The sequence below is a fragment of the Malaya genurostris genome, chromosome 2, assembly GCF_030247185.1.
Source record: "Malaya genurostris strain Urasoe2022 chromosome 2, Malgen_1.1, whole genome shotgun sequence".
Taxonomy (NCBI): domain Eukaryota; kingdom Metazoa; phylum Arthropoda; class Insecta; order Diptera; family Culicidae; genus Malaya; species Malaya genurostris.
In genome coordinates this window covers 313,831,940-313,849,629 of record NC_080571.1, presented here as the reverse complement: position 1 = coordinate 313,849,629, position 17,690 = coordinate 313,831,940, and the positions used below count along the sequence as shown (strand labels likewise).

Genomic DNA, 17,690 nt, shown 5'->3' with positions numbered 1-17,690 from the left:
TATGCAAAATATCAACTATGAGGTTTTTTTTTATAAATTTTCAAAATTGTACTGTGCGTGTATGAATTTTCGAAGTTATACGATTTTTCGAAGTTATGCGGTTTTTCTTATACAAATTTTCAAAGTTAGACGTTTTGTTATGCGATTTTTCAATGCGGTACGTACACAGAATAAAATAATGAATTTTACAGATGACAGAATTCTACAAACGATACAATTCACAGCTACTCATTTTTTAAAATGACGCAATATTCCATTCGCACATAATTTTACATGCTCCGAGCTGCTGCTATTGATTCAAATTGTATCGTGGTATGTGGAAAACAATAGAATTTACGGCCAGTGGCGTACCTAGGAAAATTTGCGCCCGAGGCAAAACTCGTTTCGCCGCTCCCATCGTTTGTTTAATTAGCAAAAAGTTTTCTTAACTTGAGATTTCTAAAGTTTTATCGACTTTATCTCTGGAGGTGGTGAAGGAAACAATTGATTTTCCGCCAAAAAAAAAAACGTTGCGCTCGGTGCGAATGAATTCTCGCAAAAAAAATCCATCAACCGTAAAATCCACATGTTTATCGATTGTTTTCATTGGTGTTATTCGACAAACGTTTCAAATGCAAGCAATCGATACAGAAGAAACTGGCGTACATCAAAATAGTGTAACAATCTAAAAGTTTCCACATACTACACGGCAACACTTCCACCTCCCCTTCGAAGCGAGACCAATCCAAAGTTAGTGTGCGAAATTCGTGCCGTCATTCGCTACCATGTTGCAAAGGGAAAAGCTCCTGTGAGATGCTAAAAAAATTGAAAAGGTCGATTTGGGCCACCCCCCATATTCACCTGATCTAGCCCCTTCAGATTTCCATTTCTTTCCCACATGGGATTGTTCAAGTTCCCAAGGGACGAGGAGGTGAAGGAGGAAGTGAAGAAGTGGGCTAAAGAGTTGGCGGAAGATTTCTTTCTTTTTGTGTTGATTATAGAGATTTTAACCTTTTAACCTTTTCACTCGCCTTTTCGGGCCAGGAAAACTTTCTGATCATAGGTGCGGATTTGGGAATCGATCCCAGGTGGGCTGCTTGATAGGCATTGACTTACACATCACGCAACACCCGTTCCGAGATTTCTTTCAGGCTGGCATAAAAAAATTGTTTCCGTGACTCATCAATTGCATCGAGAATATTTCGAAATATAACTTGCATACGTACAAATGCAACCAAGTATGTTTTGGTTTTAATAATTTTGAGCCCTACACTAATTAAATAGACTTACTTTCTGGACGTGCTTCGTAGTAAAATTGTGATTAACACATTTTTCATTTAAGCATATGTGTACTTTCATAAACATTGGGTAACAAAAATCCTTTCAAAAATTTTCAAAAATTCATCTAATTTTAAAAGTCTAAATTTTTCGGTCCATCATTTTTCCATCTTGACCTAGAGTGCAGTAAACTTTTTTGAAATTGTACGTACTTTCATAAAAAATAGGGTGTTTTCTATATGTTTTAACAAAGTTTAAAGAAATTTTTAATATTCCAAATTTCTTACTTTTTTCAACTTTGTTTTTAAGAAATATTTATGTGCAGTCAAAAACCTTTCATTTCAATACATAAACAAAAGTATCACATCTAACCTTTTAAAAGCTTATTCAGTAGCAGTAGCAAATTTAGTTTAATCTGGCATACCCTTTATTCTACGCAAAAATGAAACACAACGCGCCTCCATTAACAACATTTGCTGCTCGAACACCCGACTGAGTTTCTCGGTGAATCGGTGACCCATCCGCAACCGCAGCATCTCACGCAATCATTCACCCGTTTTGTTGTAGAGTATATATTGATAGCGTTTTCGCAGGTGCCGCTCCATTCGAATCACGTCGGTCGACAGGATTAAACCGTCTCTCTCATCAACAGTCAGTGCCAATGGTGGTGAGATTTAACGCAGCCCAAAAACAAATGTGCATTAGCTTCTAATTGGTGTTAAGCGTGCTTGAAGAGTTTTTTTTTATCACTCACCTATGAGCGGATCGGATCGGATCAGCTAAACTGTGTAAGATGATTTTGCAATAATAGTTCGCGAACATCAGCCTGAATTGGAAATAAGTGTTTATTGTGGCGATAGCAATCGGTTTGGTTCAATATTCCACTCCCACGAGAGACTGTTGCCGACGATTGAGGTTGAAAGAAGAAGCTTCTGAAAATCGTGCAGTGCATGCTAAATAGACAGAGAGTAGAATGTGGTGAATGCAGCATTGCAGACAAAAGTGCAAAGTTTTCTCATAGAAAATAGAATGCTAGTCAATGCGGATGTAGCAATTAATAACAGTTTTTATCGGTATTTTGCATCACTAGTGGAGAGAATGAAATCGTATTAAAATGTTTTGATTCACGAGCAATGACTGAGACGAGTCGATGCACTAGACGCTGGTTCGATAGGGGGAACTGTTTTGGCTTCCATCGTTTATGACCACGGAAATGCAAAACGGTAGACAATAATTTTAAGCGGTACATCGATTCGAACTTTGAAAACCAAGAACGATCAGCTGATAAATTCATTGGTATTAATTATGTAATGTAGATTTTTTTTTAAAGCTTTGGCTTCTTAAAGGGCGGTGTTGGAAATCGAACCCAGGTTAGCTGCTTGAGAGGCGGTCTCGCATATCACGCAATTCCGGCTGCCTACTCGTTATTCAGATTCGTTTTGATATTATTAAAGTACAATTAATAGTACAATAATAAAATATAAACACCTGTTCTTTGAGAAGCCGTCAGAAGAACTAGTGTTGTTAAATCTTTCTCGAGCCTTTTATCCGTCTCAACAGTGAAAGTGTAATGTATCTGAATATTTTATAAACAAAGGCATGACATTCCTTCTGTCGAATTTGTCCATTATATTCCAACAGGTCGTACTGAATACTTACTGCGATTTTGATAGCACTACAAATACTGAATATTCTATTTTTAGTGTATATAAGAAGTGAAGAAATTTTTATTATTGTTAGTCGTCAGTGAGTTAAAATCATCAAAATATTTTAATGCTTATTTAAACATATTTCGATTTTATGTTTTTTGTGTTTTTATTCAATCACTAGATTCTCGTGTAGTACAATAAATTGGCTAATGTGTTAAAAACATTAAATTAATATTAAAAACAATATAAACATTTATTCGTGTTCATATAAACCTAATTAACACTCTTTTAATAAATACTGTTAACGCTTTTACCTAATCTATAGTTTTGAAAATGTTCAATTTCTTTTTGTCAATATATGTTGAACAAATTCGGAATTAACATAAGCATGTACTGTTATGAAACAACTTGTGTGTTTGAAATACTAGAACATAGCTAAATAGTTCGACCATGAGGAACATCAATGCACAATTAAGAGACGAACTCTTGATTTTTCGGATTTATGGCGGGCTTCTACCTTGGGGATCGAAATCATATCATTTCTTGTAGATTTTTTCGCCAGTTGTGTGAATGGTACGCAATTGAAGTTTTGCAGTTATCAAGCTTTACTGAAATATATAATTTGTTGGGAGTCTTATATGTACAAGAAAGAAGAGTAGACTAGAATCGTTACCCTAGGTTACAAATGAATTGTTCCTATCAAAAAATTTTTGTACGGAAAATTACTCATTCGTATTAGTCAATCAGGAAAACTAAGATAAATAGCAACTACATTGCACTTTTCTGCCCTCGGTATCTTAGAGCTAACGCAGTGTGCATTATTAAATACATGATTGAAAAAATAGCACTCTATGATAAAAGCATTCTATAACGAAATTGCAAGAAATTCGGATGCTTTTTCTTCTAAAATGTTCGATAAAAGTACTGTGGTACCACTAACATATCTATATTGGCTATTCTGTTAGCTAGCCAAACCTTATCCTAACGGTTCAGGGTCTTCGTATGCTTTGATATGAAATGTTCGTATGATATATGAAATATTTTCAATAAAAAAATATAATCATCAAAAAACCACTGCAATGGTTATCTGGCTAAATTTTTGTCGTAGTATTTCGCATCGGAAAAAAAATTTAAAAAAAAATTTAGATTAGGGCAACACTTTTCTATATTTTTGCATAGTTTAACACTGCGAAAAAAAAATGCGAAATATTGTATTGTAGTGAGAGTTAAGTTTTCCGTGCAGAGAGATACAACATTCCGTAACAAAATAAAATTCCTTCGTTAACGAACTAGTTATATTAATTAGGAACAACACCTCAACAGTTCAAATTAATCGATTTGTGGTTTTTGATTAGTTTTTTGTTGAAATTTTCAGCTTTCTACAATATTTGCCTAATTTGACCTTAAAAACTAAATAAATTCCGAAAATTAAATATGACATTTTTGTGAAAGTGATTTTTCCTCTCTACCTCAGTAAAAGGAGCTTTCCGCATGAGAGGAATTCTGGCAACCGTCAGAAGGCTGGCTGCATTCCGGCTGCTCTCAAAATTGTCCAGGCGAAATTGCGTCATTATCTCGCCGTATATGTCTTGTTTATTTCTCTCTTCCTTTTTTTCTTTTTATTCGACTTCATTTGAAATCCGACAATCCCGCATGTACATACAAAAAACAAATCTTGAGACGAGGTAAATGAGATTAAAATATGTATGTTTGGTAGTGAGAAAGTAATGTTAACATTTTCCATAATTAGTATATATGAAAAGCAATAACTTATTGCCTTTCATATGTACTTTTTATTGAAAAAATAAAACCAAGACGCTAATAATGTAAAACCGATTCAAACCGGTTCTGCGAATCTTGTATGGCAAAAATCCGACAGAAACAGAACCGTTAATAACCGCTAGGCGAAATTCTCTGCCAGAAACGGTTGTTGTATTGTTGCCAGACTTTTGCCGGAACTCTGGGTTTGAGCGTTTCATGATATAGCGATGTTTGGAAGCAAAGTGAAACAAGATTTTGAATACGCGCTTGAAAACTGTGTATAGCATCCTTCTTCATGACATTTTGTGCAGTGAGATGAAACCTTTACACCTTACTTATATATAAAGATTATGCAATCACTGAATCACCATTCGAATCAGTTCTACGAGACTAGCACATGTCAGTTTTTAGATGTGTGTGTGTGTGTGTGAATGTGTGTATGTTACAAAATTATGTAGTCCCTTTTCTCGGTGTTGGTTGGATGAATTTTCACAAACTTTGGTTCAACTGAATGATCTCTTGGTCCTATAGTCTGCTATTAAATTTCACCTGCATCATACTTCTCAATTTCCTCAGAGACCGCTTAACCAAATGAAAGTTCCATATCTTGCTATTCAATTTTATCCGGATTCGACTTTCGGTTCTGGAGTAAAGGAGTAAAATGGACAAACAATGTTTTAAAGTAAACTCTTAACAAACAGGTCGAGTTCTCAGAGATGGCTGGACCGATTTTGATCAAATCTGTCGCAAATGTATCTACAGTGGCCTGGACGCTATTGGAAGCTTTTGAGCTAGGATGTTTACTTTTCGTTTAGTGTCAATAGGATCGTAGTACCAGCCATGCAATGATTCTGAACGCTATGAATCGGCTGCGAAGTCTGTTGAAATAGAACGGTCAAATTCCACAAGAGGAATGTAATGCCAAGACTTTGCATGTTTACTTTTCGAGCTATGCAAAGTTTTGTGTTGAAACTTTCAGTTCATAATAGTCCTTGGAATCGAAATATGTCTTGAGACTTAGATTTCACACGATAATAGCTATCCAACAAGTCACTACGCACTACGATTTCTCAAAGATGGCTACACCAATTTTCAAAACTTTTGAATCAAATGAAATGGTTCACAATGCCTTAGATTCGGCTACACCGATTTCCGAATTCCGGTTCCGAAAGTACTGGGAATAGAGGAGCTCAATCATTTTCTCAAAGAAGACTACAATGAATTTTATAAGCAAAAATTTAAATAAAAAGTATCATGGTTCCATACAAAAATTGTGAATTTTATCCTATTTCGACTTCCGATTCTTGAATTTTAGGGAATTTTATCTTAAATAATTACCAAAAACTCTGAAGTGGAAGTGACTTCGACATCTCATAGAATGCTTAATCGATTGTCACACGATTAGATTCAAAAGAATAATTTTATTGTTTTATACAATTTTTGTTATTGATTGATTGATTGATTGAAATTAAAGGGTAATGAGTGATTGAATTTTCAAACAACGGTAATTAAAATAATTTCATGAAAATTAGAAACACTCAAAAATATTCACGCAAAAAAATACATGTGGATTGGTAAAAAAGGTATCATCTCACTGGTAGGTAGATTAAGCACGTTTTTGAGATTCAATCTGATCAATTAAATGACGTAAACAACCATCCACGGTTCTACACGAAAGAACACTAAATCTTCTGTAGGATCTCGTTTCCAATGACGTGTGTAGCAAGATCTTGTATTAGGGTTTTTTATCGTGACGTCTCAAATGTACTCGGTGCCATCCTTGGCAGTTTACTAAAACTTTTTCTATGGACCTAATGCTTTATGTTGAACCAAGTTACTCTGTAACAATAAAAAGCTTAATATTCCAATGGTCCACAAAAAACGTTTTTCTGACGCTCAGTTCCGTTGCGCTTTGATGATCTTCGCACGTGATCTTCAATACGTCTAAACACACGCACATGTAGGCAGATATGTACAGAACAGCTGACAAAACCATATCGATAAACGCTGTACAACGTGACGTCACAATGCTAACGGTACACATTTTCGCTCTCCGTCTTTCTACCACATAAATTCTTTGATCGTCTGAGCCCAGCAACAATTAGACACTGTTTCAATCAATCGAGGTGCCTTGCAGTCGACGACGACGACCTTGACTCATTAAAATGAGTAGTTCCGTGAAGTGTTTTGACATAATCGATGTAGTATTTCATAATGACTAGCTAAATATATGGTAAAAAAGTTGAAACTATCGCTAAAACATAATCACATTTAGCGAATTTTCTATACATTTTCCTTCATCGTGGCACGCGCCGAAAAAGTCTGACCTCACTAATAAGATCCGAAGCGTTCTCATCATGGGTTTTAATTACAGGTTACCTGAACAACAACAACAATCCCGCACATGCCAGAACACAAACACAAATCAATTCACGCAAGTACAAACAAGTACAGCTGTCTCGTTTCAATACAGTGAAAAAATACTATAATTAAACTTTGAATTGTAAACAACAACGTGCGAAGGTTCATTATCTCTGAATTTTTATCGGTTTGCATGATTTGCGGTCCTAAATGTAAGCAAAGGCTTACAATTTGAAGAGCCGTAAGAATTTTAATTATAAAGCGATTAGCTTATTGAAGCAAAAAATAGCATTCTTCAATGATCATGGCAGGAACAAACATTCAAAGTAATGAACAACGGAAACGCAATGCAATCGGAAAACTAGGGCGACCACGAAAGAGTACAGACATACCGTCTGGGAGGCGATCATATTTCAGTCAAACACGCCCAATGGCAGCCGGAACCGTCCGGCTAGGCGGTAGTGTATTCATCCTTGTCACCGCTGCTATCACCGTTCTTGCGACAGGTGAGTGCCCGTGAGTAGTTTTAGACGTGGATAAGACCTTATTTCTGTACGGTGATTCTACTTTAATTTTTCACAAGTCGTGATCATTCCGAATCGACCTATATATTATATAATATACTAACTGATTTTTTGTAAACAACTCATCAATAGTTAAATTAGAAAAAAAACAGGATAACAACACGGACCAAAAAAATGCGATCAACTGATTGGAGTTAATTGGTTACATACTTGGCCAAACGCTTACTGAAAAAAATAATTTCATAAATGAGGTTATACGCATCTCTGATTGTAATAAGGTGCAACTTTTTCAATCAATAATGTGGTAGTAAAGGTAACAACCAAAACCTCTTTCACATGTGTCTGTATTTGCTCATGGAATTAAGTACCACGGATTAATATTTAGATTTGGATCCGAATTTCGTTGCAGAGCTACTACATAGTGGTTCCGGGTATTTAGTTTTCACAAACAAGTGTTCAATTGTAATAAATAAGATTAAAATTAGAAAAGTTTTTTATTCTGTGATTGAAACTGATCTTGATTAGACGAATAGATTCGCGATGTTGCCTGTTTTCGTTCCTTTATGTCAGTTACGTAGTGGCCGTTTTATGTAAGTGAAAGTATGCAGGAGAATATAAGAGTTAATTGTAAACGAAGTTATCCATGTACAGAATATATATTCTTACAATATAATTTTTTTTATTGTCATCTGCTAGTAATGTATTTTCGAACAATTCATGTCAATGTAATTACCGCTTACCGCTTAAAAATTGCTGCTAACGTGAAGTGATAATATTTGTATTTTCTTGAAATCAAAAAATGCATCTGTAGCATTAAGCTTTTCAGCAATATTCTTGAAAACGGTAATAAAACTGCTTTTCCATCGAACCATTCTGCAAATGGAGGAAAAATTTCTCAATGTCCTGTGAACATTTTGCTGGTGAATTTCCTCTTGTGAATTACAATATTTATTGCATTTTTATATTATCTGTGAGTTTAGTGGTAAAGCTTTAAACAGGTACTAAGGCTAATTTTCGTTGTTCAAGCGGTGAACGATTAGCAGCCCTCCGACGAGACTAACGGTAAAAAAGTATTTATTGTAATAGGCGTCTTAAGTTTAAATAACTAAATAACTGGTTGAAACAATTGAGAAATTTTTTGCTTTCATGCATACAGGTAACTTTGTTGGGAGTGTGTCATTACTCATTTTGCACAAGTGAGATCTCATTGAAACTTTTCATTTTCCGTTTAGGGTGTATGTCATTGCTCAACTGTAACGTTTCATTACTCGTTTGTGGTGCATGTCTTTAGTAGGTGTCATTGCTAAATTTCCAGAACGATAAATAAAAAATGACAGTTTAGTTAAAACAACATTCGATTAGTTGTACCAAATTTTAACCAATCAAATACAGAAAAACAACTAATATTTTAGTTGTTTTGCGATTTCCGGCTTTTCCGTGTGATAGTTCGATATTCATTTATTCGGAATTTTCTTCTTGTTGCCTTTATCATAAAGAAAGGTTATGCTTCGAATGTAAAAACCGACTTTTGAATTGAGTCCCGTTGTGTCGGGTTCGTGTTTGTGACAAATAATGTCAGTCAATTTTCTCTGAGATGGCTGAGTCAATTTTTACAAACTTAGATTCAAATATAAAATCTTTTGGTCCGATAAAAAGCTCCTGAGTTTCATCTGAATCCAATTTCCGGTTCTGGAATTATAGGGTGCACCAAAAACATTAAAATAATTTTTCTCAAAGATGGTTGAACCGATTTTCACAAACTTAGATTCAAATGAAAGGTATTATGATTCCATACAAATTGTCTGAATTTCATTTGAATACGCTTCCGGAGATACACGGTGATTGATTTAAAAATGTTAATATAAAAGTATTTTTGCCTTTCTCATATATAGCTTTGAAACTGAACTAGTAAAATTTTTCCCTGGGGGCCAAGTGTCAAATACCGAAATAATCTAACTAACTAACTGATTTGCACAAAATTTGGATCAAATACGGATTTCCTGAGCTTTATCCAGATCCGTTCACCACGGCTTCAGAAATAAAACGTGAATAATGTTATATTAAATTAGACCGTAACATCAAGCGGCGAAGCAAAAAATAAAATTTCTTAACTGGGCTTAAAACTATTCGGTAGTCATTGTCAGTAGATGGCCAAAAAAACAGTTCCGGTTATACTGGTTCCCGTTCAAAATGGTACTCACTCGCTTTTCTCAGAGATGTTTTGACCGATTTCTACAACTTTTGAATGTTCTTGTAGGTTATTCAGGTTTACGTCCGAACTAACATTCCTGTGTCTATTCAATGAACAGTTGTTTTATCTTTTTTATAAATATAAAAAATAGGTACAGAGTCTGCTCAAACTGTAGAATAAAATGTCTCCCCGTCGCCCGGAACGCTATTAAATGTTTTCGAGATCGAATGTTTACTTTTTAAGTTATACGAAGTTTTATAGCAAAATTTTCTGTTTTTTGACAATATCTGTCACAATTAAACCTTGAAAACAGAATATGTTTTTAGACTTAGATACCGCACGGTAATAGCTATCCAACAAGCTTTAGATTGTTACAATCCATTCATTTTAAACGGAGATATCGATATTTTGTGTGTAAGCGTCTTTTCCCTTATTCCAGTTGTAGGAGTTTTATGCGTTTGATGATAAAACGATGCTTCGGAGCAAGTGAATCACGATTTTCAATACTGTTTTATGAAATTGTTTCTCAGCACTTAAAAGACTATAAACAGCATCCTTTTTAATGACGTTTCGATTTTTGCACGGTTCGTTTTTGGCAACACAATCGTTCGAACATGACAAATGTATTTTCAAATTCAAAACAATTTCATATTTATATTAAATTATACTGCTTGCAACAATAATTGCTGGAAGAACACAACTTCTTACCCACGTATACCATTCGAAAAAGTTCGTCGAGTTAAGCAAATTTATGTGTGAAAAATTATTTCATTATTTTTCTCGGAGATGGCTTAACTGATTTCTACAAACTTTGACTCATATGAACAAAGGTCCTATAAGGTTCCTGAATTTCATTTGGATCCGACTTCTGGTTCCAGAACTACAGGATGATATGTGTAATGAAATTGAAATAATGTCACTCATTTTTCTCGTAGATGGCTGAACCGATTTCGTCATTCTAACATTCAAATAAAAGACCTTAAGATCTCATAAAAACTATTCGTTTTACCTTTTTTTTATTCAGATCCGACTTCCGGCTCATGAGGTACAGAGTGATTAGTGTAAAAATTGTACATAAGTTTATCGGGTTTATCGGGTTCACAGATTTTGAGAGGCGATGAACAAATAAACTTATTTCAGTTTTACCGGTATTCGGTTTTCAATCCCGGAAGGTACAAAAAAATTTATGTTGAACGCACAATCAATTTGACGAATTTAACTGACTTCTACTACACCGATTTCCGAACTCCGTTTCAAAGTATCGAAAATAGAGGAGCTAAAAGAAGAACAAAACAAATTTAATAAACAAAAATTAAAACTAAAATGTACTTATGGTCCCATACAAAATTGGTGAGTTTTATCCAATTCCGAATTCTAATTTTGAAATTTGAACCGCCATAGAAGACGATGATACTAAAATTTTCAAAGTTGGGCTCAAAACTATTTCAATATATTCGTCATTAGTAGTGCACATACGACTAAATAGTTCGTTATACTGGTCTCTGATAACCGTTTCTGGAAGTATTGTAAATAGTAACAGATACTTTAAAGAGGACTTTACTTCTACATCTCATGGAATGCTTAATCGATTGTCACCCCCAATAAAACATTCGTTTTGTTCGATCTTTCGGGAAGCTGTGAAATTCCACGCCCAAAAAGCTTTTGGAACACCCGGTGAACGACCAAAAAGGTTAAAGCAATGTGTAAATAAATGACATTAATAATAAACATTAATTATTATAGCTACCTGGACCGACCTGGAAGGATTCTTGGTATGTCAGTAGGATCGTAGTACCAGCCATGCAATGATTTTGTACGCTCTGAATCTGCTGCGAAGTCTCTCGAAACAGAAGGCCTTATTCCACAAAAGGAATTTAATGCCAAGACTTTGCTTATTAATCAGCCAAAAACTAAATAAAGTTACTTCATTTCTATTACAACCAAAAATAAGAACGCCGGGCCAAAATATCTCATCTGAATCAAATGTTTTAGTTCAACAAGTTCTGGAAAAAACGAAAAAACGATAACCTGCTAGTGCATGATCAGGGCAATACTGTGGACGTGGTATAACTAGCAAATTCAGTGGCCAGTCCTACCAATTTTTTATATACACCCTCATTCTTGTTTACGTCCGTATCCGCAATACGACGAATGGATACTTTCGAACGAATACGAGTAAGCCATTCTTGTTTTCACTCGAATGAATTCGAACGCGACTCGTTTGCCACAAAATATTCAAATATCAGTAAACTTCTTAAAATAAATGCTAAGCCTTGATGTAATCAGTCCAATTCATGTGATTAACCATATGCGAAACGCTAGAATGTATGCCATTTTAGTTTCAAACGAAACGTGTATTCGAACATCATTCGTACGAACGAAATGTCCCATTCCCGTTTACGGACGAATAGACGAAATGCCGTGGTTTCGATTCGTCAGTTTAATGTTGCGAATCAACCGTTCGAACACATTGAAAAAAGTTTAACCGATCTCTAACAAAATTATTTTCGAATCTAAATGTGATTTTTAATCAAATCATAAATTTGTGTTTTGCATAAATCATTTAGAAAGCAAAGCAGTATAGCAAAATACTGTTTTTTTCTGGGGAGCCTTTGAATATATGCGAGGTTCAAAGTTTTTACGCATCAATTTTGCATCTATTAAGTACTTTATGGAAAATACGCCATGGGTAAACATGCTTTATTTTATATTAAATGCATGATTTTACCAATGAAATAAATATGTAGGCTATCGAAAACATGACAAAATTGCAAGAAAAATTCAACATATTTTTCGCAGATACTACTGATCGGACTGCTATTTCAAATGCTTTTTTTTACTTTGCACGAAGTTTAATTTGAAAATTTTATTTACCGACTTGAACAAAATTGGTCCTGAGTACGATATTTATTTATTATGTAGCATTCGTCACTTCCTTGATGCTTGCAATCTTCCTTAAAAAACTACCTGCGCTACCGATCCTTCTTTTGCACAGGAATCGCGTACGTACACGTTCGAGTGAAAACAAGAATGGCTTGTTCGCATTCGTTCGAAAGCATGTGTTCGTCGTATGGTCGATACGGACGTAAGCAAACATGATGATACAAAATCAGTGAAAAAAACAAGTCAAATAACAAATGATATCAAAGATTTTTATTTACAACTCAAATCTGTACCAGAACTGATAGTTTAAAGTTGGATGGGCGTTTTTTTATGCATGTACGATGTTTAAAAGTGTGATTGATTCGAACGTAAACGGGAATACGAATTTGCTATACTTTCGAACGTATCGCATACGGCCGTAAACAAGAATGAGGGTGATAATTTAATAATTTTAAGGTGGCGATAGTGCACTTCCGAGTCGATGGTTTGATTCCTTAGCAGATCAAAACGAACCGTTCTATCGAAATTCCAACTAACATAAGCATTGCATTCCTTTGATAAACAAGGGCCTTTGATATGGTTTGTGGTTGTTCATCTCTCTTGATCATTAGTCTTTTTCTCTTAACGGTATTGTAAACATCCCATTTCACATCGTCTGTTATAATTGGCTTTATAAATGGTCAGTTTTTTTTACGTTTCAGTCGCCAACACGAAATTTCTTATCCAACTTTGACACTGGCGTTCTCTAATCACGTCATCACCGCAAACACCATGTTCCTAACCAGCGTCGTGTTTCGTGGTTTCAGGATGTGAAATAGCAAAATGTGTAAAAATTGTAGAAAATTGTAGAAAATGTAGAAATGCTTACTTATGTTATTCATATTTAACTAACGGTAAAGACTACAAATATTCTCCAATGGCGCACGAATTTCTTCTGTTCGCTTAGACTCTAAATTGTTGAACGCCATCTAAGAGTTGCAGCTTGAATCCAGCATGACCCAACATTGGAAGAGATACAATATTTTGTTTCGCGTTTTAATAATTTCAGGACTCCAGAACAGAAAGTCTAGTTCAGTAAAACTTCAATAGCAGCCGTTTTAGTTAGTCAATTTTTCGTTTATATTTAGGTTTGTAGCACTAATTTTCATATCTTAGCGCACATTGTGCGTGCGTGTCTTGTTTGTGTTTGTCCAAAAATATCTTGAATGTAAGTGGGTTCGAATTGATCCGTCCAAATAAGTTGACGTATTAGGAAGGCATCTACAGTTGTGGAATTAAATTTAAGGAATTCAACCCTGCACACGTTGTGCAACTTAGATCAGAATAGTTATGGTAACCTTTTAACCAGGAATCGAAGTCAATTCCTATGCGTATCTTGGTCTTTAGTACAAACCGACTTCGTAGCCGGTTCATGAATATACAGAACAATTGCATGACTGCTGTATGAACATACTGATAATAATAAAGCAAATTGTATGCATGGCTACAAATTAGTCAAGATTTAGTTGTTATCTAATCTTCCAAATTCACATGAATAGTACGTTATATTACCATAAATAATAAAGCAAACTGTATGCAGGGCTATAGTCAATGTGTCAGTATTAGTTAGTTTTTCAAGATTCGTACATAATCAAGAATGTCTCGCAGGCCCCTTATTGCTATGATTGTTAAACATACAACTTAACTAATTTTGCATTATTGTGAGATATGCCTATTAAGTGAGATTAATTTCCTTTCCAGTAAGCCGTTGAGTTACCTTGAGTTCGAATTGGTTTTGCTGCACCAAACGTGCTCACACATTAATATTAGTTTGTTCCCGTTTTACAGAGCGTAAGCTTCAAGCAACTGGCCGTGTAGTATTCAGATTTTATCGTAATGAAGCCATCTTGTTTGGTGAGTGTATTGCTAAAAGTAACAAACAATGTTTTAAATGTGCACTACCCCTACAAACAATTATAACTAAACGTGAAAACTTGTCATCAGCTGTGAAAATAACGTGCAAGATTTTAACTGACTCGAATCTTGTTTAAGCTACCTTGGCAGAAAACCCTTTCTTAAAGTTCAAATTACTACAAAACCGTGTATGTCTCATGAATTCGGTAATATTTCCTTTCCCTTGCACTTTGAAATTATTTTTAAAATAATTGTTTTTCTTTCAAACCCCCATACTTTACTATTACAGGACTCTCAAAGATCGCTTCAGTGGACATTAAATGCACTCATCACGATGAGTTCTTCTACGCACATCCGAGCACCAGCTGTTCATCATATTATCGTTGCTTCCAACGGCAAGCAGTCCGATATAAATGCAATGACAAATCTTTTTTTGACTTCTACCAGCAGAAATGTGTTCACTCACAGGGTACTTTCCTACCGAGATAATTCTTTAGAACCAATAAATTATCACCATTTTTCCATTGTAGGAACTTGTTACGAGCCTATCTGTACGGGAAAATCCGACGGTATTTACGCCGATACTACGCAGGCCTGCAGAAGATCATACCAGTGCAAGGGTGGTATGCTGATCAGGATGGACAACTGTCCTCAGGGCCATCTGTTTGATGGTAGCAAATGTGTACCGCAACATGAGGTCACCTGTGAAAGGCCAACGATTTCGGCCGTCATGATCTCATTTAACGGAGATGATCGATGCTATGGATTACAAAACGGCTATCATGTGATCGATGATGATCAGTGCAGAAAGTTTATGATTTGTCAGGATAACAACGTAGTCGATATACTGGAATGCCCCGTAGGATATGCGTATGATGAGATGAGTCGAAGATGCACCTTCAACGATGATGTCAAAATCTTGGGCTGCATGAGTAATTACATGGAGGAAACGAATGATGTTTGTTCTTGGCTCCCAGATGGGATGCATTTGGATCCTACGTCTAGAACCTGTAAAAATTACATCAAATGTTTAGATGGAAAAATTGTCTCTAGGCATGACTGTCCAGGATCTACTACATTCAATGGGTTTCAGTGTGTTCCTGATTTTCTGTACCACTGTCCTAGATTAGCTCTCACGGGTGACATTTGTGAGAAAAAGATAGACGGTTACTACATCGATCCAAGAAAAGGCTGCTCCTATTTTGTCCGCTGTTCAAAACAGCAAACGGTCGAACAGCATTCATGTCCGGCAGGATTTCAGTACAACCCAATGAAAAACTTGTGCATTGAACTTTACCAAGACGGTAATTGTCATGAATCAGGTTATTCAAGTGATTGCGTTCAGCGGTCTGCCGGTTTCTATCAGGATTTTTCCGATGCCTCAAACTGCGTCCAGTACTTCTACTGCTTTAATGGTAATAAAACGACGTTTCGCTGTCCTGTTGGATTTGTTTTTGATGGGGAAAATTGTGTGAGCTCCTCTACATACTCTTGTCCTAGTACAAATTCCGACTCTTGCGCAAATAAACCAAATGGATATTACCGTGATTCAACGAGCGGTTGTCGCTCCTATTTCTACTGCTATGAGGGGAGCAAAACCTCATATTTGTGTAATCCAGGACAAATCTTCAGCCACGGACAGTGCATTGATCGTCTCGAAGACACATTCTGTCCGGAAGATCTCGTGTGCTTTGGAAAATCGGATGGATACTACCACGATCTTCAATCGTTCTGTCGAAACTATTTCTACTGTCAGCGTGGTGAGAAGCTACAAACTCTTACCTGTCGGGGAAGCAAGATGTTTAACGGAAATAGCTGTGTTTCGCAGGACTCCTATGTATGTCCACACGGAGAAGCTGCAGCTGATCCGCTGCTGAACTGTATACCTCGCACATGTGAACCGATATGTTCGAAAAATGGCTTCAAAATTGATTATGATAGCAACTGCTCGAAATATTTCTTCTGCATCGATGGCAAACCGACAAATTTGTCATGCTCGAACAATTACGTTTTCAATGGCGAACTGTGCGTTTCCCGAGATACGTATCGGTGTCCAAAGTACTGCGATGCGACGGTCGTGTGTAGTTGATGGAACTAACTACCTGGAAGTTTCATACCTGAACCCGATCCAATGCGGCAGCATGCGAATACCGTCAATTAGCAACGAATGTTTGGTGGGCGTTCCAGGACTAGTTTCTAGGTTTATTTATTTATTCTACTTGCATTTATACATCTGAATGGGTGTAAAGGGCGACACATGGAACTTAAAAGTCTCATCCGTGCCAACGTTGCCATGGGATTTGTCTGCCGGACAAAACTCGTTTTGTGTACGTAATGACGGTTTTCACGTCAAATGATTGAATGGTAGATTGATCAGGCAGCGTAAAAACCGCTAAATGATAGTGAATTACTGAAGCTATTTATTTTCTTTAGAATAACACTACATTCTAAAAAAGAGACTCATTTAGAATACTCATTCGATACTATTTAGAGATAGTATTATTTATAAAGACTTTAATAAATATTGAACCATCATTTCAAATGATTAATTGATTCTTTAAAAATCACTTTATCACAAGCAATCAAGATTATTTTTTTCTGTAATAACTTTGTTTTGTGAGGTAGTCACTAGTTATAGCAATTCAGAAATCTGTTTGAAAACCCCAACCTCAATTTCCTAACGTTCTTTGATTGGCACATATTCAATATATTACATTAACGTTTTTACTCTTCGAATTCCATACTCCCGTTTGTTTTTAGATTTTCTGTAATATTTAGCCTGGTTTTTGTAATTTAGCTAAGTCTGGTTCCGACTTTTACGTCATCGAAAGGTGCATATATGTTTGGGTTGCTTTCATACGACAAAGTTGTCAGTCAGGAATATCCGGTACAGTGGAAAACCAAATTAAACAAACCCAAACTCTTCTATATAAAATGAAGCATACTGTCGGCTTCAGTGTTATTCAACCAGAGGATTGAATACGTGCAAGTTACAATGATCACCAAATTACTTATCGTTTCATCGTGTATGTTGATTACTGCATGCGCAGTGCCAATAATAACGAAAGCTGGTAAACTAATATTCCCACAGAGATAGTATATGACTCCTTCTGCTAACCACATAGTTTTGAATTTCAGATTTCGAAAGTATTCAAAATAAAAATCATTCAC

General features: G+C 35.7%; 1 protein-coding gene across 2 annotated transcripts; it reads left to right on the top strand.

Moving 5' to 3' along the window:
• Positions 1–1,876: 1,876 nt before the first annotated feature.
• LOC131431154 (uncharacterized) lies at positions 1,877–17,040 on the top strand. 2 transcript variants are annotated; one of them, XM_058596697.1, is made up of 5 exons: positions 1,877–2,045; positions 7,042–7,534; positions 14,454–14,519; positions 14,809–14,988; positions 15,050–17,040. In XM_058596697.1, exons 2-5 carry the CDS (start codon positions 7,327–7,329, stop codon positions 16,606–16,608), a joined length of 2,013 nt encoding a protein of 670 aa, XP_058452680.1. In that variant the 5' UTR covers positions 1,877–2,045; positions 7,042–7,326; the 3' UTR covers positions 16,609–17,040. The 2 variants fall into 2 exon arrangements, with proteins under 2 accessions (XP_058452680.1, XP_058452681.1); XM_058596698.1 differs by lacking the exon at positions 14,454–14,519.
• Positions 17,041–17,690: the final 650 nt, after the last annotated feature.